Here is a 25,621-nt window from a genome sequence, read left to right as displayed (position 1 = left end):
GGGACTGCGATTCAGGTCCATGCATTTTCTTACTAGTAGTACTAAACAGTGAGTTGCCGCCATTGCCTTTGGATACAGACAGCAGCAGACATAGCCGGGTTTCCAAGCACGTTCCTCCTCTGCCACTTAATGCTTGAGAATGAATCAACTCAGGCCTCCTCATACTTAGAGATTTTTGTAAGAATGTAGCAAAATTAAAGAGTGATTCTTGCTTTCAAGAAAAGAAGCCCTGTAGATAACTGAAAAGAACAAATTCACAGTATAATAATTGAAGAACATTGGAATGTTGATACACAAAAGTTGTTTACATAAGAATGAAGGAACTGTGAGGAGGGAGAAAGTATAGTTGGGGACAATGAGAAAGGATGCTGCGATGAGATTAATCTAAGCTAGGGACCTAGTAGGAACTGGGTTTGGGAAACATGCACATAAGAAATCTAGGAGTACACAGAGAAGATGCTAGAGCAGGTAGGATTCTGGGTCTAGACTTCAGAGGGAATGAGAGGCAGAAATGCAGACTTGGGAATCACTGTGTTCTAGAAGCTACTAAGATGGATAAGCAGGGAGCAGAGGAGACGGCACAGGGAGAGGATATCTATGAAGGATACGCACGTTCACCAGCATGTTGTTCATAGCACATGTGCACCTGAGGGATATAGATGTTCACCAGCATATGTTGTTCATCAGCACATGTGTGTGACAAAGGAAGAGAAGTGTAGTGACCTATTTTGAAATTCTCTTCTCAGTAAGAAAACCTATTAAGTCTTTAGAATTAAGGACTAAAGACTATTCAGGGAAGGTACAGAATCTAGAAATGAAATCCTTAAAGAGCCAAGTTGGAAGATCATTGTCTTTTAGGGATAGTCATCTATTTTGCCCAGGGAGGTACTGTGACATTTGAGACCTTATGGGTCATGTTGTGATGGTCACAACAGCTAGGACGGGCAAGAAGGCAAGCTGATGCTTAGCAATGATATCCAGTGTGCCCACAGAGGGTTGCCATTAAGATAAGTGACATAGCAGAGATGCTGCACCGGATGCCATGCACAGCCAGAGACTGTGTGAGTGCACTCTGAGACAAGAGTGTGTGGAATTCATAAAATAGAACTCTTCCTTGTGGAAGCAAGCATTCTGTGCAAACCCAGGACTCTTCCCTGGCCCATGCCAATCTCTGCATTGTGAGGAACCACTAAGAACCGTGACTGTTAAGGTGATCCAAAGGAGGCCCACAGGGTCTGCATGCCTAGCCTCAGATGTGGAAGGAACAGTGATGGTGGTTGATAGACATGGGAGTCGGTTCAACAGTATACCAAGTACAGACATTTTACCTCAGAATTATGGTGTTTTTCTAAATGAAATATTCTATGGAAGTTGGAAAAGAAACTTGGCATGTGGATCCAACTAGAGCTTAAAGAGGGCATGTTGGGGCCTTCTGTTAGGGGAAGAAATCAGTGTATTCTATGCAGTAGAGAAGGAAGTGCGAGAACAAAGAGAAGGTAGAGGTAGAGGAGGGGAGAGAGGGAGGGAGAGAGGAAGGGAGGGAAAAAGAGAAACAGAGACAGAAACAGAAACAGAAAGAGAATATTTTATCTGTGAGGGTCCAATTACAGGAAAAGCCAAGTAGGAGACACCTGCTAGTCAGGTCCTTCCTTCTTCCTCTCTTATACACACTAAGAATTTGACCTTAAGTGATTATAGGAGCTGTTTGAGGTGTGTCTTTCATTAACGTCTAGAGTCAGGTGGAATAAGGACAAGCCAGAGCCCCTAGGTAGAAGCTGCATCTACCTCCAGTTCTTACCAGCTTCTGCCTCCATGATGCAGCTTCAGGAGGGTCTGGTGTTTATGTGTATAAATCGCAAGTGTGGGCCAGAGGACAGACAGACTCCCAAATTCATAGGATGAGAATTCTAGAAATGGGACACAGCCTAAGAGGCATGGGCAGGGCAACAGTGACAGGCAGTGAGATAAGTGACTACATGTCAATGCATAGAAGAGCCTTGTCCCTCACACGAAAGAGTGAAGCCCAAGCACACCTACAGCCCTGGCTACTTGCTTTAACCCACGCAAAGGGTATTGGGGGAAGATGAGCTAACCTGAGCCATGAGCCTTGGGTGAGCCCATCTGAGCACTATACATGCCGCTAATTGATGTGTGCCTGGAATGGATTGCACCCAGGATCTAAGCAATTCAGATATGACCTGAAGAAAGCGAGGTTGTGTTTTCACCTGTGAAATGACAAATAAAGAAAAGAACCTCTTCCCCACTGTTGCTGTGGTGCAGGGAAGCGTGCCTGGGCTCTCATGGAAGACAACCTGTCTACGATTGGAAGTAGTGTTATTTATATGAATTGGTCAGGATAAGCAGTTGTGGTAAAATATCCCATTTTTTTTCTCTGCGAAATTGTCTATTTTACTCTCAACGTGTATATTTAAAGTTTGGCAGGATTACGGAAGATCATTCAAAAAGAGAAGAAGAGAAAAGAAAAAGAAAGAAATCGCTTAAGCACTTTGTGAATGTGTGGAACTGAAGACTGACGGGAAGGGGTGACTTGTTGGCGGTGTTGGGGAGGCTTCTGCTATAGTTGGGAGGAGGACTGGGGGGCATGACAGGCTTCCGGGGATGCAGAGTGTAAAGTAACGACTGAGTCAACTCTGCCTGGCTTCAGTGCCCCTCTGCCATTACTGAGCGCAGAAGGGGGATAAGTGGGTGTAGAGGGATCAAGGGACTCACTTCTAGGTTGTCTGTTTTTTTTCCTCTGTTCTGTTTTTATATTTTAAAAGATCTCTCTCTCTCTCTCTCTCTCTCTCTCTCTCTCTCTCTCTCTCTCTCTCTCTCTGTCTGTCTCTGTGTGTACATAATATACACACATCTGAAAATCTTTGTCTCAAACAGGCCCTGAGTGTAGTTATTTCACAGGCTTCCCACACAGTTAAAAGAGAATACTTGAGATTCCCCATCCCCAGGACCTTATGCTTCTTCCTCCAGTCTCCTGTATCTCTACCCAGCACTACCACCTAGCCAGAAGCTCAATACAAAGTCTGGTCATTGGCCTTGCTTCCTGTCTTGCATGTCCACATCTTTCTATCAGCAAGTCTTGTGATGCACTCCACAAACCTTGGCTGTGTCCCACAGTTCCAGCCTGCTACTCCTTACAACGCCTTCCTGGCTGGCTTCCATGCCCCATTTTCTTTTTTATGTACTGTTTCCCATCTAGGAACTGGGGCAAACATTTAAAACATGACCCAGGTCATAGTGTACCCCATGAAAACCTTCTGAAGTCTTCTTACCCTATTTGGAGGTGTACTTACTGGCAGCCCATGGAGCTCCACTCAATCCAATATACCCTCTGCCTGACTGTTTTCTGTCTCTGTCATGTCTCCTTTTGGAAATACAGTAAATAGACATTGGTGCAAAGATTCTATGACTTTTGTTCACTGCTGCCACTGTAGCACTTAGAAGGGGCTGGCATCCGGAAGACATACGCTGTGAACCAGTGTTAGAATCAGAAATGGGTAACACTAAAATCAGGCAGACAACGTCAAATTGGAGAAGCACTAAACGCAACATGGGGGTCCAGCCTGCTCAGTAGGAAGCTTTGCTTAAAGAAGAGGTGCTCTTTAAGTTTTTGAAGCTCTATTTTATTGATTAAGACTAACTTATATTTTTAAAAAGGAACTCTGAAAGATACTTTTAAGTAGTGAAAAGTATTTCAAGCAATCTAGAAAATGTCTTGGGGGGGCAGACAGAAGAGAGAAATAGGCTCGAGCTATGGGCATGAGGTGAGGACTAGTGTAGTGAGTACTTAATGCCACTCATGCCTACAGAGGTGATAGAGTAACACAGAAGGAAGCTGGTCTTGAGAAGGAAAACTCAAGTCAAAAGTCGAACCTAAATGGTAGGTTGCTTACCTAGTGTGGTCAAGACCTCAGGTTTTATATCCTGCACCCCCTCCATATAAACACATATTTACAGCACAAGAAACAAATAATTAAGAAAATGCTATAGAGTCTAGGCAAGTGTCCTGCCTCTGAGAGAGTGGGTTGTAGAACTAGAAGCAGTAAAAGGGAGGAATGTTATCTAAGACCCTGACAACACTGTGAGGGGCAGCAAGGAAGGAGTGAGTCATAAGACAACTGCAGACTTCTAGGGTGGTGATATTGCTTCAGGAAAGAAGGAAGCTAGTTGGAGAGGGAGAAGAAAGTCATAAGTTCATTTTTATTCATGTGAAGTCTGAGGAGTCGTGGATCATAAGGGAAGGCTTTTGTTTGTTCAATGAAAGCACAAGAACTGGAAAGGAATATGGATGAAAGCAGGAGTATGGATTTCGAGAGCCCATGTGCAGCATATGCATTTCGAGAGCCCATATGCAGTGGTAGTTAATAATAGCCCAGGTGATGGTGAGTCATAAAGACACATTGTGAGAAGGAGCGAGCAAGCAAGAATGGCATCCCAGAAAAATCACAAAATTCAGGTGTGGGCTGAAGGGATGGAACGGCAATGTTAAGAGGGTAGGAGTCACTTGGCTGCGTTGTCAGAATCCTGAGCAGATTGAAAAGAAGGAGGTATCAGGAAGAAATCTGATGAGACGAAGGCTAAGTAGCACCTTCAAAATATGATCAGCAAGTGCAGTTTATGGAGAAGTCAGAAGAATAGGCAGATGGAGTAGGGAGGGAGAAATGAACAAGACATGGTAAACGGAGGCAGGGTAGGCAGTCCAGAGGCCACAGGAGTGTTCCCCACTGACTTGAGGGAGGCAGGCAGAGGATACGTACATAGATCATGTTGACAGTGAAGGAATGAGGAAAGCCTATAGAAGATACAGTGCACCTTTCTTGATGACAGACAAGAATGTTGATGTCGTGATGTCCCAACAACACCCCCATGGCTATGCGCCTTGGAAAATCAGCTTAGTCCCTCTCCATCAGTATCTTTATATGTGACATGAGGGTTTCAGTATCTGTTGCATGGTGTGATAAGAAGGGCCCTGTCAATATGAGGTCAGTACTCACCACAGAAAGTGCATAACAGATTCTTGATGCCATTTCTGCTACAGATGGTAAAGACGATGGAGGAGATTGGATTTGATTAAGAAGTGTCTGAAAGGAGGCAGACGGAAAACAAGCAGGATGCACAGCTACGGTTGAAGACAGTGGTGGCTGCATCCGTGTCTATTATGGAGATGTTAGTGATTGTTCAGCATTTCAGGAAAGCCGCACAAGGACAGTGTTTACCTGTTTCAGCACTACCTGGGGCTCAGTGTAGATGCTGCTGTCTTTAGGCAATATTTGTTTCTCAGAAGAGGAAGTCTGGTATAGTTTAGAAGGCACTGATAGGTTGGTCACTACTAAAAGCAGAGGAACAGGTCAGTGGTGACATTGAAGTTGGTGCTCTGGTGGAAAGTAGAGGTGAGGCCTTCTCTACCCCTGCCTTTTGCATGTCTTGTAGTAAAAGAGATAACATTACTTTTTTGTATTACTGAAGGTGTTTTACTTTGCTTTAACAGTATCTGACAAATGCAACTTAAGGAAGGAAGGGTTTATTTTGACTCAAAGTTCAAGGGTTCTCAGTCCTTGGCTCATAGCTCAAGGGTGCGGTTCATCATGATGGAGAATCAAGAGCTTGTAGCAGCTTGTCACATTGTTTCCACAGTCAGGAAATAGAGAATGATGAATACTAGTAGTCAGCTTGTCCTCCCCTTTTTAATTCAGACTGGAATTCTAGCCCTCAATTCTGTCAGGTTGGTACTTTTAACCATCACAGAAAGGATTCATGTTCAGACAACAACATAGAGGGAATCATGTAGTTCATGGAGTTCAGAAGCCACAGACTGTCCTGACATCCACATCTCTCATTGTCTATAAAACATTCATAGGCAATGGTTCATTTAATATGGCTGTGACGGGGACAGTAGTGATTTCCCTGTATCTCCAGTGGAGCTACCATGAGGTCAATGTGACCTCAAGCATGGCTTCCCAAATGAATGTACTCACCTTTACTTTGGTGCTCAGACATCTGCAGCCAACACAAATGCCTCGTTGACTCAGGAGAGTCAGACATGGCTTCCACTTTCCTTTTTCCAACACTTTCAAGTCCCAAAGCTGTCAGCTCAAGAGTCCCAGAGGCTTAAAATGCAAGATATTGCTTTTTCTGTCTAACAGACTTCAAATCACTGGCATATTCAAGTATAGTCTTTATTAGCTATCTAGTGTAATGTAACAAATTACCTCAAATATGATCAAGTCAAAGCAACAGATAACTTGTTACCAGATCAGGAAGAGTTTAGTGATGTGATCAAAGGCTATAGTCAAGGCAGATTTGGTCTGATGCCTTGGGGACTCAAGGGGACTCAAGGGGACTCAACGGGACTCAAGAAATCTTTGTCATGATAGCAGCCCATCCCTTCCATATTGTAAAGCCCAAGGCAAAGAACAAAGAGGCAGACACAGTTCCTTTTGTGACCAAATCTCCAACATCCCACACCACCACTTCAACTGTCTCCTATTGGGCAGAAATACATTAGGTCTTGTAGATGTAAAGCAATGGAGACCCTCCTTGTAGCGGTCTAAATGAAAATGTCCCCCATAGTCTTTTAGGAGGTGGCACTATTAGGAAGTACGGGTTCGTTGGAGTAGGTGTGCCTTGGTTGGAGAAAGTGTGTTACAGGGGGTGGGGGTGGGGGCTTTGAATTCTCAGATGCTCAAGGTAGGCCCAGTGCCTTACTCTCTTCCTGCTGTCTACTGATGCACATGGAGACTCCGCCCCTTCTCTAGCACTATGTCTGCTTGTGTGCTGTAATGCTTCCGGCCATGACAGTGGACTAAACCTCTGAACTGTAAGGCCAAATGCTTTCCTTTTTAAGGCACATGGTCAGGGTGTCTTTTCCCAGAACCCTCTTGAAGAGATGACTTCAGGGTGGGGGGGAATAAAAAGGTAAGAGCTTGTTTTCCATATCACCACACTTCTCTATGAGTCAGGAGGGGTCATCTGCATTTTCTTCTGGACATCAATAGATTAAGTCTGCCAGTGTTGTAGGCACAACTAGAATAGTAAGATTTATCTAATTTGCAGGGGTTCATGGAGCACTAGGCTGCTTCCAGCAGACTGACTGGTGGCAGGATTACCAGAGAGTGGGAAGTGCACTGGGGAAGTTTCTCAGACGCTGTTATACCAGAGTTGGGAATGCCAAGAAATAGTAAGTGAGATAGGCTAGCTGCAGGAAGAGAGTTATTGTGAGACTCTCTGCAGGTAGTCAGTTCCTCTCAGTCAGTTCATCTGCAATGTCTTACTGGCTTCCTCAGCTAGTGGTGACTGAACCTTGATCATATGACAGATTCCATTTGTATATCTATATATCTTAATTAGGGTCTCTATTGCTGTGAAGAGACACCATGACCAAGGTTGGCTCATAGAGGACAACATTTAATTGGGACTGGCTTACAGGTTCAGAGGTTCAGTCCACTGTTGCTAGGAAAGCAGAGCGGCATGAAGGCAGACTTGACGCTGGAGAAGAAGCTGAAAGTTGTGCATCTTGATCCACAGGCAGCAGGAGACTGTGTCACTGGTTATAGCTTGAAGATAGGAGACCCCCCAGCCTGTCTCCATAATGACACACTTCCTCCAACAGGGCTACACCTCCTAACATAGACACTTCCTATAGGGCAAGCATGCAAACACGTGAATCTATCAGGGTCAAACCTATTCAAACCAGCACACAATGTGTTCCTTACTGAGTCCTCACAAATACTGAAGAAACGTTAATATTCCTCTTTTGGGGTAGGATATGAATGCTCTGGGAAGATTCTAATCATGTCAAAGTCACACATCTAGAAGAGAACACAAGATTTGAATTCCAGTTTGTAAATATTACATCACAGCTTCTGCTTTGAACATAGAACAATCGTAATTGCAGATACCATCATGGATAGTATTGTATTTCTTAAAATGTAGCATGTACCTAACAACACCCTTGTATGGTGAGCTGTAAGATTGCATCATTCTGTGGAAATCTCTTTCCTCTTGACAACTTGGCCTGACATTTAAAGTAGGAGTTGTAGTTTTGGTTTGTCATCGTCGTCGTTGTTTGTTTTTGTTTGTTTGAGTCTTTTCTATAAATTCCAATCTGTCCAATCTTACAAGTATAGTTGTAACTTCCTTGCTACAAGCCACACAAAACTTTCTTCTAATGCATTAAAAACACATAATCATACAACTGGTGTAATAAACAACAAAATTACCAAACTTTGAATGCTCGTTTATAATAATACTTTCAAATATAAATCTCAACAGACCCATTTGGAATCTTTCTTAGTCATTCCTTGCTGGTTAGTATTTTCTTTTTTTCTCTTCTCCCTCTATTTTTGTTATATCCTTTGATTTCTATCCTCACCCTAGAGCTTCTGTAATTCATTCACATGTGTATTCTTTTAGTCAATCAAGAAACATTTGTTTATTGATCTCAACATGTATTTATCAAGAATTTGCTATGTAGTAAGCAGATTTCTGGTTGCTAGTGAACTACCAATATGGACCTAGAGCTATGTAAGACATCATCATTATAATAAAGACATGAGGTCATTGTTTTAGCCGCTGACTGGCTCCTTTGAGAAGCAAATTCCACGAGAAGATTAGATATTCAAGGATTTTGTTAGAGAAAGTACATGTGAAAGCAAATGAGAGTTCTGGAGGGAACAAGAAGAGCTGCTAGACTTCAAGGCTAACATAGAACAAGGGAGAGGGAGAGGGAGAGAACAGGTATACCACTGCTACTCTAGACCTCGCTGTGCTTAGAAGCAGGACTGCTTGGTGAAGAGTTGCACTTTCTCCAACACAACTCTTGTCTTCCATGAAAGGGCCTGTCATTCCTGTTCAACTGGCTTATGGCCTAGAAACAAGCTAGGCGAAGTAGGCAGGCTCTGCACTGGGGCCTGTCATTTACTATTCTCAGGTGAGCTGCAGGTCTATACTCTTAGGGCCACCTCTGTCCCAGGAAGCTACATAATTCCTGGCTGAGCAAGAGAACTGACAAAGGGTGTCCTCAAGCTTTTTCCATTGGGGGAGAGCTGTGAGCTCACTGTGGCTGGAACATTTGGCAGGAGGAATGGGATGTGCAGTAACCAATTGAAGTAGCATGTAAATCAGAACCTTTAAAGCAGGAGGGGAGATTGAAAAGCTCCAAGTAGGGAAGAGGCCTGTTCCCTTGGTTGATTTGAGGATGTGGTAAGAGACAAGGATAGGTTTAGACTGATGTGCAGGTGAGTGTCCTTTTGGAGGATAGCATTAACTGTGAACGCAAGAAGCTGGGAGAGGACTTGAAATGCAAGCATGGTGTCACAAGATCACCAGTGTCCTTGTTAGAATCTCTAGTTCCCAGATTTCTACCTCAGGTCCTTGACAGGAGCCATTCTCAAAGGGAAGTATTATATAAGGAAATATAGACTTGATGAAAATCCACATGAACAATATGGTTGTCTCTCTGGCAAGTTTTTGTATAGCCGTCAACAGATAACACAAATGTTGGAGTTATGAGCTTATCTTTCTTCCTCCAGAGTTGTTCTAATTATCCCCCCCCAAAGTCAATCAACAACCTTATATAAGAATGAGCTTTCTCACCCAGCATCTATGTGTCTCATGACATTTATCTACATGGAAGAAGCCAGAAATAAAAACAGACAAACAAACAAAAAACAAAACAAAAACAAACAAAAACAAGCACAACTATACAGTCATAGAATGGTTATAAACAAGCTAGTTACCAAGTGGTCAAGGGCCCAGCCAACCTCATCCTGCCTTGGTCTTCCTCTGTGTCCTCTGGGAGCTCTGTGTCTCTTAGAGCTATGCAGGATATACTAGGCATGGCACTACTAGTGTATTAGCCTGCTGATGTGCACACTAGTCAAGAGCACCCTTATATTGGCACCTAGGCCAGGCAATATGGCATTACCTGCGGCCCTTGAACCAGCCACACATGAATCATGCACAAAAACACATAGCACAGCAGCATGAATCGGTGATGAACTTTATTTCTGCTGCTTTAGCTGTTCAGTCAATACAAAAATTTCCCATCAGAATTTGACATGTCAGTCACATAGTCTCCAGGGAAGGGAGAGATGGCTGGGCAAATGTTTGAAAACAAACGTATTATAAAATCTCTCTCAGGAAGACACACCTAGGTGCTGTGTAACATTCTTCCTCCTCAGCCCCCAACCACCAGCCCAACGTCCTTTTAAGCCCCTTCTTTTAATTCACTATGTCCTTAGTGATTGAACCACCACTTGGTTGCCAAACCCAGTGAAACAGCTTTCTGTTCTGTTCGCATAAAAATCTGGGCATGCATGAGAGCCTGCAGGGCTACATGCACCTGACATTCCTTCCTCTCGGCATGTCTTTGTCCCTTTGCCAGCATCCCCCCTCTTTTCCTCAGTTCCAGCTGCACAGACTCTTTTGTTCCCTCTGAAGAGCTCATTAGTAAGGTCTCATCCCCTTGCCTTATCTCTCGCTAGACCCGCTTGCTGCTTTCCTTGCAACCACGACAACCAAGCTATTGAGGGGTAAATGGCTGGGTCGCTCCTTCCCATGACCTCTGTTCTTGGTGGACCTCTGTCTGTCATTGCCTTTACCTGTGTCTGGAGTGGCAGGTCTTATACTTATTTCAATGATCACCATCCTGCGTGCAAACCGTCAGATACCAGCTTCTGCCACTTGGCTTTTCCTTCTAGATCTCCATCACCAAGAAAACAGTCTGTGGCTCCAGGTTTATATATAGAAAGGGCAAATATCAGGGTGGCTGCCTTTGAGCATTGTCAGAGGAGAGGACAGGGCTGAGAAAGCAAAAGCCGCTTTCCCCAGTCAACGTGACTGGGAGATGGTAAAATTCATCTCCAGTTCTAGCCTGGACCTGCCTGGCCCCCAGGCCCACACCATTTCTGACAGTCTATGATTTCCCTTATTTCAATAGCCAGGAAAGAAAGAACTTTCATGGCACCAGCACAGGGCGGCTGCCAATTAATGGTCTCTGAATTTTAGGTCAGGGAGCCAGGCTATGAGAGACTAAGAGGAGCTGGAAAAGGGGAAGAAACATCAACAAAGGAGCAAGCGGAGGGGGGTGTACCCCCTGTGGTTTATGAGATCACCCAGGCTGGATGACACACACAGATGGGGAAACAGGGACATGCATGAGCCAGCCAAGTGTTCCATTTAGATGTCACACACAGATGTCTAATTGGCGCTCGCTGTTTATTAACAGAAGCTGCTTCGCCATCTAGAAAGGAGACTTCATCCACGCAGTGCAAAGGGTGCACCTGAAGAAATGTCACTGACTCCTGTCACCATTGCAACAGCCTGTCTTCTGCCTGGCAGCCTGTTGTGTGCTTTAGACGGTTTAAAGCAGTGTCCTCAGTCGGACCAGCTACTGCAGGCAGAATGTGGGTGTTCAGAGCCTCTGTGGAAATGGCAGGGAGCTATATTCTGGGCCACTCCTATATGCTACAGATAACCTACATCCCTGTAGCAACTGGTTAGGTGTAGAGCATTGCCTGTCATCTGCAGCCCTCACAGAGCCTCCCTGAGCCCTATTGCTCTCTAGTCGCTAGCAAAGAAAGGTCATGGGCTAGGAGCAGATAATTATGCTGTTTCTGGGATCGAGGGTTCCCACTGAGGACCACAGGAGTGCAATTCATTTCTTCAGTCTTTCTTTCTCAGTATGAACAAAGACAACAACAACAACAACAACAAAAATATTTTCGTCCCCGTCAGGACTCGCCAGTGCTGGATGAGAAAGGTCAGCATGAATTTTAATCAGGGGTATCTTGTTTTTCAGCCCTGAATTTTTTCCCTAATCAATTTCTTTTTGTCTATTACTAAAAGCAAATAGTTAGAGAGTATGAGAAGCAATCGATCCTAACACCTAGAATTCAGTAGCTCACACTCCGAGCTAAACTCCAGTGAGTGTTTCTGCACAAGCTGAATTCATGCAAAAGGTGGAGCGCAGGAGGATGATTTTTCCCTTTTGAAAGAGACTCGCTCTCAAGCCCCTTTAAAAAGGATGAGCTGGTACTGTGTCCACCAAACACAGTCCAATTTCCTTTTCCTTTTCCTCCCTTTCCCAGGCACAGATTTGCAATGAGGATGAGGGTCCCTGTGGGTCCTCCTTGCCTTGACTTCATTTTCCCTGTGCCCAGCAATTTTCCTTCACTGCACCTGTTCCTGCAAGGGCCTTGCCCCTGGAGCCACTGGGAGGCGTGAGGCAGAGGCTTCCATGCACGGTGGAAGGCACCGGGGTTAATCAGCACATTGTTCTATGGCTAGAGCAGGCCATAGAGGTGGAGTGTGAAGATGGTCAGACTCATTGGCTACTTCAGCTGGGTTTGAGGAGGAAGTGGCAGCATCTCAGAGAACTGCCGAATCCACGCACGGTATTTCTCAGCCTCATCCGCAGTGCTAGGCTCTATGTCAGCGCACTTTACTCTTGACCTTAATGACGGTGGCCATCCCAGGGGCATTAGCCACAGAAGTGTACTACTGAAGAAGCAGCAGGAGGCTGGGACGTCAGCAGGTGTCTGCAGGCAGTGTCCCGCTGATATACCCACGAGAAAGACCTGCCCCAGGGCCTTCTCCAGCTTTTGGGTTGTAGTGGTAGAATCCAAATCTTGAAGTGGCATTTTCTCTCTCTCTCTTTTCCCTTATCTGTACAACCCAAACGTTTTCAAAGTAATCAAGACTTAATTCCTATATTAGTCACATTGGCATTGCTGTGACTAAATACCCAAGAGAAACATCTGAGGGGAGGAAAGATTTCTTCTACCTCAGGGTTTCAGCATATTCAGTATACGGTGGGAAAGCAGGGCGGGGCAGTTCTCTCCTGGGCAACAGATTCGTGGGATGGAGCCTCTGTTCTCAGCATAGCAGACCAGGCAGCAGTGAACACCCAGAATTGGTGTTCTGCACTAACGTGCAAAGGCCCACGCTTGGTGACCCACTTCCATCGGCCAGCCAACTCCTGTAGGTTTCACATTTCCAACTTAGCACATGCCTGGGAACAACAGCATCTGTCGGGAGGTTTTAGACTCAATCTGTAGCTTTTGTTTAACAGTGTGTCCCTCTCGTAACTTACCAGGAACATGGAAGTCAGATAGCACATTCCAGACTTGGCTTAGTGCAAGCCTTTAATCCTAGCCTGCAGGAGGCAGAGGCAGGCAGATCTCTGAGGTTGAGATCAGGCTGATGGTGTACAGAGTGAGTTCCAGGACAGCCAGGACAAAACAGAGAAACTCATCTCAAAAACCCAAAATCAACCAAGGAAACAAATATAAAATAAAATGATTAAGTCTTACCATCTGTCAGGACAGTCTTGAGGCAGGAGACATCTGTGCCCCTTCCTTCGGTGCCTCCTGCCTTTCCATGTTTCATACAGCACCTCTGGCTGCATTGCCCTTTGTAATTCAAGACCGTTTTCCTCAAGAGGCTCTGACATTGCTGTGTGGATGAGAATCTCGCTTTCTGTACCTGGGATGGGGCTTCTTCGACGTTTGAAAGTCTGTTGTGACAGAATGATCATGTAAGGGAAAATGACTGATGATTCCTTCCTTAGCTAGCGAGTGTGTGGGTCCCATTGTCTGCTTTTAATTAAAATGTGGAAGTACATCTTACTGGGTGAATTATGAGATCGTCTGATAATATGAAGTTCGAACATAACACTTTCCACGTCACTAGCTGTTTTCACTGTGAATTCACCACTTGTAAAGGTCTCTCACTTAATTATTTTGTTTAGTCATCATTAATGTCTTATGCGTATGTTGTGTACCCATTTTAGAGACTGTGGAACTGCAACTCGGAGAGCTGAAACAATTTGCTGTTGCCATCAGATACAGAAAGTGTCAGGTGATATTCTATGCCCTGCATGTCTTCCTGAGACAGGAGGAATGGATAGTCATTTGAAAGGCTAAGTTCACCTACCAGAAACACTATAGAGCTCTGTAGGATGCACTTTCTTTTGTTTTGGTCCTGATCTGGTTGGGCTGAAGAAATGTTGACATCAGACCACAGGCTCTCAGACATGTGCTGTGATCTCACTGTCTTCCTCTCGACTCTCTGTCCATGTCTAAGAGAAAGTTGGGCTCTTTTTATCAGACATGCCGGCAGCTTTGGGTGGTGGATATAAGGATATTCATGTCAGCCGGAGGTTGCTGCTGTACTGTAGCTGGCGTTGCTTAGCTTGTGAGCCATGATGCTGGACAGAAAGAAAGTTGGTGCAGGATTTACTCTGTGGATTTGCCGTCTTGGTTTATGTGGTCATTTTCGGTGAGACTCACTGAAAATCGGTGAACTTGGAACCAAATAGCAGACAGGGTTGGGTTTGCCTCTATCGCACTGCCCTTGTGAAAACCACGGGATGTCGGTACGTGGAGAAATGGGGGAACTCTGGAATGGTTCATCTTTCTAGTTACTGAACAGATAAGGAGGCTGAGGCACAGGGAGATACAATGCCACTGTGGAGCAGCCATTTTGTGGGAGATTTTTGCATGGTCATGCTCTCTCTGCAACACAGGAAGTGAGCGCCAACGTCAACTTTGGGGAGTTCGATGTAATTATTGGCAAAATATGTTCTAAAAATCTACATCATTATGCTAGCACTAGCCAGGCAGCTGGGGTACTAGGCTCCATCCCAGGGTCTACTACAGGGGTGTAGAGTCTCAGCTTCTCTCTGACCTCCTTGCTGTGTCTCTCTGCATCCCTGCTTGGCCCCCTGTCTCTGCCAGCAGGATGGCACGGGCCCCGTTCTTCTCTCAGATATAACTCGCTCACACTTCCTTCCCAAGGACAGTTACCACCATCCTCCCATCAGAACTCTGCTCTCCAAACTCACTCTTCCCAGCTCTGTCCTCGGCCTCTGTAGATTTAATCTACTCTGTCCCAGGCCAGTGTCGGGCATGGCCTCTCGTCAGACCCTGCTTGCAGACCACTGCTGTCCTGAGCACAGCAGGGATCAGTCAGCATTGCCAGGCCCCCAGGTTTTCAGAAGCCATGCTCTGCAGGAGGTTTGACAGTGAGCTGAACAGGGGGCACACTGTTTCAGAAGGCGTGTCAACTTCTCTTCCTCTATTGAAGACTAAAGCACTTGAGCGAGGTGGGGGCCAGGTAGGCAGGTTCATCTATACAGAAATCACCCACTGTTTCTTCGTTTCCTTTTCTATGTGTGAGAAAGAAATGAACGCTCCATATCGCTGTGTTTTATAAAGAAAGCCGGGGATGTGTTTGGTGGAGACATGGTATGGGGCAGGGAAGGGCGTGCCTTGGGGGCCCATGGTGAGGCATTCCTCTCCCATGAGTACCAGACACATAGTATAGAGTAGATTTGATTCAGGGCATGGGGAGGAGAGTTGAGGGGGTAGTAGAGACAGACCGGGGTGGGGGGAGAAGAGAGAGAAGAGGGTAGAGGCTGGCCATAAACATGTGGGGAGGGGATGGGGAGAGAAGGGACAGAGATGGAAGAGAAGAGAGCAAGAGAACGAGAGAAGAGAGTGACGAGGGGCAAGCAGCCCCTTTTGTAGTGAGCCAGGCAAGCCTGGCTACTGCCAGGTCACTGGGGCAGAGCCTGGAAGAAATGCTAACACACATAGCTGTAAATCTAAGAAGGGCAGCACTGTGGTTTAGGCTGCAAAGCATATCTAATTGAAGTGACGTTTGGTGGCCCCAGCCCAGCTCTGTCCTTAGAAAACTGTGCTGATGTGGAGGGTTTGGGTCTACTCCCCAGCATGGTACCAAGAGCTGGGTGCCGCTGTGGACACATGAAATGCAGCTGACATCAGGGCCGACACACGTTTGGTAGTCTTTGGCTTACATTGCTTTGTTCTTCAATAGCCACACGCGGCTGTGGATACTGCAGTGGGGGTGAAGCCTTCTTCAGCAGGAGTATTGTCTCATATCTGTCAAGCATTTAGCATCCTCCCCATCTCCCATCTTCCTGACACATTCATCACGCCCTCCACAGGGCAGACGGAGCCTCAACTGTCTTTGGTCTCAAGAAGTTAGCTCTGCTTCAAGCCCCTGATGATGATGATGATGATGATGATGATGATGATGATGATGATGATGATGATTCCAAGAATGACCTAAGCTTGCACCAGCCAGTTCTAACACTGCCCAGGGTTGGTACACACTTTACAGTGTTCAGCAGACCTGCACATCAAACACCAGCTGTAAGCCCCGGGGCTCCTCCCCCAACCTGAACTTCTCATTAGCAACGCATCTATGAGTTCTCATTGCTGCCTCTAGTTCAACGATTTACGAGAAGGAATCTCAGCATCCAGCAAAGAGATAGGCTTTTGATTAGTTTTGCTTGGAGACAAATGGGAACCAGTCAAATGAGGGGCACGGAAGACAAGGTCTGGGGTTTAGCCTTCCCTGAGAAGACTTGTTCCTCTCTTTCCACTCACAACCTGTTAAGTTCGGGCTCATTTATGAGTCTTAGTAACCATGTTCTCTCCTCCAACCTCCTTAAGCCTCCTCTTCCTTTACCATTTCCCTGGGCTTGGAGTCTTGTCCTAGCTGCTCTCCTGGGTTACCTCAAGGACCTCCTGATTTCATGATGTAACCATTTGTTGATGGTCTGAGTAGTGTGAAAGAGGAACACGTCTCTGCCCACCCCACCTATCCAGCTGCTGGTGCCTCAAACCTTAAGGGTTTTGGGAACGTCTTGCTCTGTTTGCATGAAGCTAAAACCTCTCAAAAGGAGAGTCACCCAGGAGGAGGAGCTTGGCTGGGAGGGTCTTAGGAACAGCAAGCATGAAGGTCCCTGTGTGTTAGGGGTTCTGTCAGGTTTTGCATTTCGTAAAGCACTGGTACTGGGTTTCCTTAGATAATCCCTAGGGTCCCTCTGGCTCTGACATTTTATTATTTTGAGATTTTGTGGGGGAAAAATGTTTTGCAAAGCAAATGAATAGTGTAAACAGGATTATAAAGCGAATGTTTGCCTTCTTAAGGGAATCAACTATTCTAAACACACCAGGAGCGTGCATTTCCATATAAACAATGCAAATTTTATATTAGCAATGGAGGCTTGTTTTTTTTTAGGTGCTTTGGTAAGTTAATTACAAATCCCCCTTTTTTGTCAATTGGGCAAGTCTGTGAGCATTAGGAAGCTGCGTATCCGAATTCCTTATAAATAGCCCATACTTTGGACTGTTCATGATTTCTGTTCATGATAACCGAATTTTCAGAAATTACTTCCCAGTCCCATGGGCTATAAGTGTATGGGATTTGTTTTCCCAGGGTAAATTTGAATACATTTGTCTTGTGCTTATCTGATGCCAGCTGAGCCCTGTCTGCTCTCAGGCCTTCTGAGTCAGCAGGGTCTTGCCCCTGCAGCTTCTGAGGCCCGGCTACACTTGTAACTCACACTGTCTGTGTTTGCCTGCATCTTTCTTTCTCCCTCATATATTTGAGTCCTTCTCTCCACGCCCTCTACCAACCAGACTGCACAGAGCGCAACTAAAATCGAGTGCTGCAGATACTCCATTCATTAAGATGACCACATTTAAGATTCGTGCATTATTGGGCGGTAGCAATGTAAAAACACGGAATCATCTTCTTCTCCCCACTTCTCTTTCTCCACTCTCCACTATTTCCTGAACCTTTCACTCTCCAGATAGCTACCCTTCTCAGAAGCAGGGCGTCCTTTGACCGTCTGCTTTCATACGCACAGAAATCACCTGTGACCTCCTGGAGCTTGTCTGTTTTCTCCCAAGCTATTGAAAAGAGCCAGTTACATTTGGTAGTGTCAGGTTGGATCCAGGTGAGGATTATGTGGGGAAAGCATGGTCCCTTTTAAAGATGAGAGCAGCCAGACAAGTAAACAGGGTGGGGTCAGATTCCAGGCAGGAAGAAGAACCTGTGCAAACAGACATTGCAGAGAACATGGCAGAGGTGGGGACCTCAGGCAATCTCCAATATCAGGATGGGGTGTGATTGGCATGAGGTGGTCCAGAGTCAGAAGGCGACTGCTAGTGTTACTGTTGGGGTTTAAATCTCAGCTTGTGTCTAGACAGAACACACCAAACCAACATGGTTCCACATGGAAAGGTTTAAGGAGAGAAGAAGAGTAGAAGAAGAGGTCGGCCATGAGAACATGGAGGGAAGGGGGGAGGGGAATGGGGAGAGAAGGGACAAAAGGGAAGAGGGCAAGAGCAAGAGAACAGAGAAGCAGAGGAGACAGAGAATGAGGAGGGGGCAAGCAGCCCCATTTAGAGTCAGGCCTGCCTGGCTGTTGCCAGGTAACTGTAGGGGTGGAGTTTAGACAGAATACCAACAGTTACAGTGTCCTTTCTGTTCCATGGGATGGGATTATGCTTTCCCATTCTGGAACAGGCTATGGTTCTGTGATGCTAAGACAATATTGGATGTGGAGTGAAGTAGGAAGCCAACGGGTCTGTAATTGATTGGTGGCAGAAAGGGAAAACGGCCCTAAAGACAAAGCCTTGAATCCTGTCTTGACATTAGGGAATGCAAGAAAGGAAGAATAGACAGAATGTACTCTTGAAAAATATAATTTAACTAGGTTTTTCACTGTACCATCTGAGAAAGTTGGGCAAAGGTAGTAAGTCTTTGGCCACTGTGTACTTTTAGGGACGTCGATAGTTGAGCAGTTTTTGGTACTAGGATTGGATCCTAGGCATAACCCATGCTAGGCAAGTGTAGCGCCGAGCTATCTCGTTAGCCCTCTGGTGGCTTTCTGACTTTTTATCTTGAGCTAGCACCTCACTAAGTCGCTCTGGCCGACCTTGAACCCACATTGTACAGGACCTTAAACTTGTGATTCTCTGGCCTCAGCCTCCTGGACAGCTTGGCAGCCAAGTAAGTTAAAAATCATGACTATAGTGGAGAAAATCTAAGAATACGACTCCTCTTTGCCTTGGCGCTTCTGCCTGTGTCATTTCATAAGAACCATGACCTCTGGTGGCACTTGATAACTGTTTACTGTCAGAAGCTCAGCTGTATGAAAGCAGACACTAGTGGTGTTCTGCTTTGTGTTTTAGCTTATTTCTGGGACAGTTGAAATTTAGTGTGGGGGGAAAATGGGTCATTCCATTTCCCTCTAATAACCCCGTTCAAATATGCATGCTTATCTAATCACAGGAAGGCTACATGCAGACATTTCTGGTCATTGTCAAAGGTGGGATCATTTCTCAGTGGTTCTTATGTTGCCACATGGAGATGTCTGTCTGTGATCTGGGTTGGGGGGCACACAACCTACTTTTTGAATCTTTTGGAGCTAGCGTGCGGCACCAGGCAGGAGTAGAAAGAGCTGATGTGCTTGAGCTGATGTGCTTGTGTTTACCTGATCCTGAGGCAGGATCTCATCTGGCTTCTTCCAAAGGCCATCATATCCCCTGCAGGGCTGTGGCTCCCATAGGAGCCAGAATTCACAGGAGTTGTGTGTAACTCCACAGTTCTCTCACATGGAGAATTCTTTTGTAAGATGTACAAATGCAACCTTTGTCAGTGATTCCATTTCATTCTTATGGAGTTCCAAGATCCCAAGAAAAGTATTCCTCTGTGTCTAGTATTCCCCTAAAGGTAGAAAATGCGAAGGTCGAAGGCTTAGCCTGTTTATCGTGCACATTCATCGTGAGGAAGTGAGCTTTGCGATTGACATGCGCGGGATGAGACTGAATTCTCTCTTCCAATTTGATCCCATTGAAGATAGACCATGAGACCACTGCGATGACCAATCTTGGTTGCTAACCTGACTTGCTAACACACCTGGGAAGAGAGAGAGACCTTCAGGTGAAGAACTACCTCAGTTGGCCTGGCCCGTGATCATGTCTGTGATGAATTTTCTCGGTTAGTCATTGATGGAGGAGGGCTAGCTCCTGTGGGCAGTGCCATCCCTAAGCAGGCAGGCCGAGGTTGTATAAAGAAAGGGAGTTTAATGTGATCCTGGATGCGAACCAGTCAGCAGCCCTCCTCCATGGTCGCTACTTCAGTGTCTGCTCCAGGCTGCTGACGTAGCTTCCCTAGTGATAGATGTTAACTTATATGATTCAATTAAACCCTTTGCTTTTCATCATGGTGTTTATCATAGCAACCGACAGCAAACTAGAACACCAGCCCTCCACAGAAATAGAAACAATGTAATGAATTCTCCTTCCTACGCTTTCCTTCAATTTTCTATTTTAAGAAATTTCTGAAAATATATGAATTATGCAGCTTATCTCTCAGATGAAAAAGAATTTTCTGCTTGGATTGGATGGCTCCATATTTATTAATAGCAGTAAAAAATTTCCATGTTCTTTGTATCAGATGGGGTGCTGCGTAAAATATGAAGGAGCCATTTCAGCAAGGATACCAGCAACAGGAGAATAATTATAAAAGCTATATGGAACCGAAAGACGCTTTAATTTGTCATTACTTCTCTGCGCTCAGAAAGGACCTGAATAATTATTCTGACTATAAAGGGAACAGAGTGATATTTTTCCTTGTTGTGAAATTAAATCCTTACTATACCATTCTCACTATAAGTTAAAGCAAAATCCCTCCTCATCTTTGTTATAAGAGTGGTGCAACCAGGATTAAGGACTGCCCAGCTACGGATGTGCATGGTCTCCTCACTGGCACCCCTGGTCTCCTCACTGGTACCCCTGGTCTCCTCACTGGTACCCCTGGTCTCCTCACTGGTACACATGGTCTCCTCACTGGTACCCATGGATGCATGATCCAGACCCATTTTCATTTGAAAAGTGTTCCTCCCCAAAGATTATGCAATTATACTTGTCTGCTCAGGATGAACTTTTGGCCTTTGTGTCCCATTAATTCATGCTGTCGACAAGGACACTACAATTTCCTTAGGTCATGAACTGATGATGGCAGAAACCAAATGCAAGGTTTTTAAAAACAGGGTTTTCTCTTTTCAGAACCAACTATTTTTAAGAAATGACTGTGGTTTCCAGGTCACCTCAAGGCAAAATTTCAAAACCATTAAGAAGAAGAAAAGAAGTAGAGAGCCTCTAGTTTCATGTGGTTTGCACTATACTAGCAGTGCTCAAATCCTCACAAGATACTAAGAATCCTACAACAGCATTTTTCTTGGAAAGTGATGTTTCAGATCTGAGTGGAAGTGTTTTACTCTGTAGCGGTTGAACATTCGTTCATTAGATTACCATCAAGACATTTGCTTGTCAGTCCTGCAAGATGCTATCCAGGCTGCTGTGGGGTAACCCAAATGGCATTACCTTCCTGTGAAACCTGTTTATTGCAATAATAACCAGTATGAGGAGCTATGTTCATAGGTGCAATAGTTGTTAGAGGGGTAACCATCTGCTTTCTACCAGGCTGTAAGGGCCAGGCCATGGGAGGAAACTCATGCCTGCTGCTGCAAAGTTGGTTAAGAAATCATGACTGGTGAGATCACAGGCCCTAGTAAAACCTACAAGTATTGTTTTCTAAATGATCATTGTATGAAATTACCCTTTAAATCCATGGATCTTTATCTGTAGTACAATAGAGTTCTCATGTCTTGTCAGAGACATTTCTTTGTGCAGGAGATGTTGGTTAGTACAAAAGCTCACAACTGGCCAAGTGCAAGGAATAAATGATGGTAGAGTGAGTGCCCAATCACCATTGGGACATTTATGGTCACACCTCCTCCCCAAAGCTCAAGAACCATTGTGTAAAAATGGAGCAGAAAGATTGTTAGAACTAATGGGCAGGAAAGACCAGAGCAGAAGAGCTGGTATCACATAACTTCTTAAAAGGGGTGGGGTCCCATGTCTATTTCCACCTCTCAATGCTGGGACCTCTTCTGGCTTGAACCTGTGCAGATCTTGTACAGGCTGCTACAGTCTCTGGAAAGTCATGTGCATCAGTCCCGGTGGATTTGGAAGACAGTTTCCTGGAGTCATCCATCACCCCTGGTTCCTCTTCCACGTAGGTCTCTGAGCCTTCAGTGGAAAGACTAGAAAATGATATCTCATTTAGGACCAAGTGCCTCAAAGGCTCTCACTCTGCCTATTTCCCAGGTGTGGGTTTCTGTTAATTCTCACTCACTGTAAGGACAGGCTTCTCTGGTGTAAGCTGAGCAAGGTACCGATCTCTGTGTGTACAGTAGTATGCCATTAAGAGTCATCTTATTGCTGTGTTCCTTCAATAGAATAATAATATTAGGTTTTCCTGTAAGCCCATCATGAACAATGCCATTTCAAGTTCTTGGTTACTTTATCAGTGGCAGATTATAGGTTGCATCTTGGAGTATGCCTTAGATACAATAGGAGAGACAGTGCCCCAACCAGACATCTTACCAAGTTACAATTCTAGTGCCAGGTATGAATCACACTTTGTTGAGTGTTTGGCCAAAGGGGTACCATAGAACCCCCTAAACATTACAGGCTATTGCCGAAGCTCTTAGTGGTTCTCCACAACCTGATGGGAAGGTACCACTACTGAAGACAACACTTAGTTATGAAACCAAACATGGTGACGTCAAGCTGCTGTCTAACTAGGAGGTTTACCCCTACTAACTAATGTTCATGATGCTAGAGAGTCCTCTTCAAGCTACCAAAGGAGAAGGGTAACTAATGCTGCTACAAACCCTTTGACCTACAAAGGACTGACAGATAGACTGGTATAATAGTGGCACAAAATCTATGGCGAAAACCAACTATCTTTTGATTATCTGTTGTTTTTATCTTGAGATCATTTGAAAAGGAGCTCATGTCTGAATTGAGAGTGTAGAAGTACAGATTTTTTACTATATGGAAAGGGCATTGAATGATTCAGCCATCATATAATGCGGATTATTTAATCTCCTAAAAGAATCACCATGGAGGATCTGAGGAGATGGCTAAGAGGGTAAAGCATTTGCTATACAAGACCGAGGACCTCTTACTCCCCAGCAACCACATAAATGCCAGGTGTGGCTATGGATGTTTGCAAAGCTAGCACTGGGAGGGTGGAGACAGCTAAATCCCAGGGCCTGCCACCCAGTCAATTGAGCCAAAATGGTGAGTTTCATGTTGAGTGAAGACACCGTGTTTCATAAATACAAAGTGGGAAGAAATAAAGGGAGAAACTCAAATCTGATCTCTGGCCACCACACAGACACTCATTGATGACCAACTGTACCTCCCACACATACACATCTTCTGTCTCTGTCTCTGTCTCTGTCTCTGTCTCTGTCTCTGTCTCTGTCTCTGTCTCTCTCTCTCTCTCTCTCTCTCTCTCTCTCTCTCTCTCACACACACACACACACACACACACACACACGATTCACTACCTAAATTCAGCTTAATTTAAATTTGATGGCACTGGGGATGGAGGGTAAGATAGAGAAGAGGGGAGTGCCAACATGTATAATTATGGAAGAAGGTACTACTGTCTTCCTTTTTTGTCTTACAGCCTGAAGAATAAGTAGTGACAGCATCAATCAAGAGCTAAGAAGAGACTCCAGCATTCTTCCTGTGGTAGAGAACTGCTCACCAACCAAAAAGAGGATCCTTTCTTGAGCAATGAACATTTCTTACAAGGATTCACAGATTAGATTAACACATGACCAGTATTGATTTTTGAAAGTAAATAAGATTTCTTTTTCTTCTTTTCATTTAGTGGCAAATTATACTTGGATTTAACAGAATCCTTTTCTGATAACGTGTTTAGCACAAGTTCTAAACTGCAAACACACAGCAGCTAGTCAGAGCATTATTCAAACTTACAAAGAGTGGAAAATTTAATTTCCAACTTATTCTAGATTTCCGTAGAGTTACGACGATTCTGTGACACCCTTCATGATTATCATGTAAGCCTCCTAGATCCATTAACGAATATACTTTTGTTATCATGGGGAAACATAGTTGGTGACGACAACCACAAAAACACAACAAATTGTGGTTTGTAGAAGTTATATAACGAACAGAAGACCAGTTCTTCCTGCTTCACACCGATGAGCCAGCCTTGCCTCTAAATGCCAGGAGCGTGAAAGCAGGCGGAAACGGAGAGGAAGGACCTTCACTCTGGATCGCCTTGACGGACGGCTTCTCAGGACGAAGCCACGTTCTCCTCGCAAGCTTCCAGATCATAGCTTAGGAAAAGAGAAATTAGTTTGACTGCATGATGATCCTATTAAGTAAAAAAATGTCTTCACAGTGGTTGACCTTGATGTACTGCTTTTCTAAAGGTATCCAAAGGAGAATTTTAAACCCCAGAGTGAGACGGAAGTCATTCTTAGAAAGTTGGCCTGGATTGTGGGCTCTAATTTGGGGCAGCAATGATTTAGTGTGTGTCGGGGGAGGGAGAGACTGATTAAATCCTGAAGAAGTTTCCTCCTCCTGCTTCTCTTCCTTCCTGTTGCTGAGCTGGGATTCAGTGACTTTGAACAGAACTCCTCTGGTTGGAGGATGGACCAGAGAACGGATGCTCTTTGAAGGGATGAAGACTGGGTGCGACTGTGAAATTCCTTCTCTAGGGCTAATTGCTCTGCATCCTGTTGGGAAGCCGTGTCTTGCAGACTCTTCGAGGTAGACACAGAACTTCCTCTCCTGGGCGCTCAGCTGGCTGGAGCAGCCCTTTATACCTTGTGACCACCAATCTACCGTACGTCAGACTTTTTCCAGACATCAACGCTTTCCACAGAGATCTGAGGTGGTGACAGCCAGTGAGCAATAAATGAAACGACACGGAAATGCAGTGTTGTTGTTAAGGTGCCTGTTTTGTTGTGTGAGGAGGTCACGGTCCCTAGGGACCAGACCGTGGCTGCAAAGAAGAAGGTCACACACCGTGTACAGTCATGCCGCCGGTGGGGAGCAAGAGGGGTGTGGTGACGATTTTATTTTGCTATTTTAGAAAGAAGCACACAACAGAGCTACAAGTCCTCCCGTGGTAGCTTTTCTTCGAATGTGTGGGGTAAAGCTTTACTTGTCAATTCTGCTGTAAAATAAGCATAGTCTGAGGTATTTTTTGTTGTTGTTGTTTGTTTTTAAACCTTTCTGTTTCTGTTTAGTGCCTGAGCTCTTTCCCTGAAGTGTTGTGTTTATTTTTTTTTAATGACCTAAGATAGAAAAGCCTATGAACATAGATTTCCTTTGCTTTCCAATGACGCTTTGCCAAGCCCTTTATAGATAAGCCTCCAGCTACAATAATCAGATTATTTCAGAGTGCCTCATCTAAATACCATTGCTCTTTGGCAAGCTGCCACAAACACCCACCAGACTTTTTCTTGGTTTGATTGTCCTCAAGTTTTCATGCCCATGCAGATAAGGGGAATGGAATCCCAGCATGCTGTGAGGATCACTTGGCCAGACTACTAATTGCAAGAAGGCCCCAGAAATGCTACTGTGTTCTGGGGGCTACAGACCAGAAATACCTTTCCTCCAGAAACTGTGCCGTTCATGTTTTCTTTAGTGTGGCTGGATGCTTAGTTAAGTCTTAGGGTACTTTCCAGTTATTGTGACAGGATCAGAGTTGGGTTTAGGGTACATGTTTTTCAGGGATCCCTTAATTCTGCTGGGAAGAAAAGAGGCAAGCGCAAACTTGTCTGTGTCCCTGTCTCCTGACCAGTTCACGTGGCGCTCCCCTGGTGGAGAGCAATGTGACCACAGTAAAAACTTGGGACTATTTCTATAACATCTGAGGAGAACAT

At 45.0% G+C, this 25,621-nt stretch overlaps 1 protein-coding gene across 3 annotated transcripts in view; it reads left to right on the top strand.

The window, feature by feature from the left end:
- Zmat4 (zinc finger matrin-type 4) overlaps positions 1 to 23,889 on the top strand; it is a 377,690-nt gene extending 353,801 nt beyond the window's left edge. For all 3 annotated transcript variants that reach the window (XM_032918629.1, XM_032918628.1, XM_032918630.1), the window contains one exon: positions 23,386 to 23,889. In XM_032918629.1, coding sequence (XP_032774520.1) covers positions 23,386 to 23,401 — 16 coding nt within the window. In that variant the 3' untranslated portion in view covers positions 23,402 to 23,889. The remainder of the gene's footprint in view (positions 1 to 23,385) is intronic.
- Positions 23,890 to 25,621: the final 1,732 nt, after the last annotated feature.

The sequence above is a fragment of the Rattus rattus genome, chromosome 13, assembly GCF_011064425.1.
Source record: "Rattus rattus isolate New Zealand chromosome 13, Rrattus_CSIRO_v1, whole genome shotgun sequence".
In the NCBI taxonomy this organism is placed as follows: Eukaryota; Metazoa; Chordata; class Mammalia; order Rodentia; family Muridae; genus Rattus; species Rattus rattus.
This window is presented reverse-complemented; position numbering and strand designations above follow the sequence as displayed.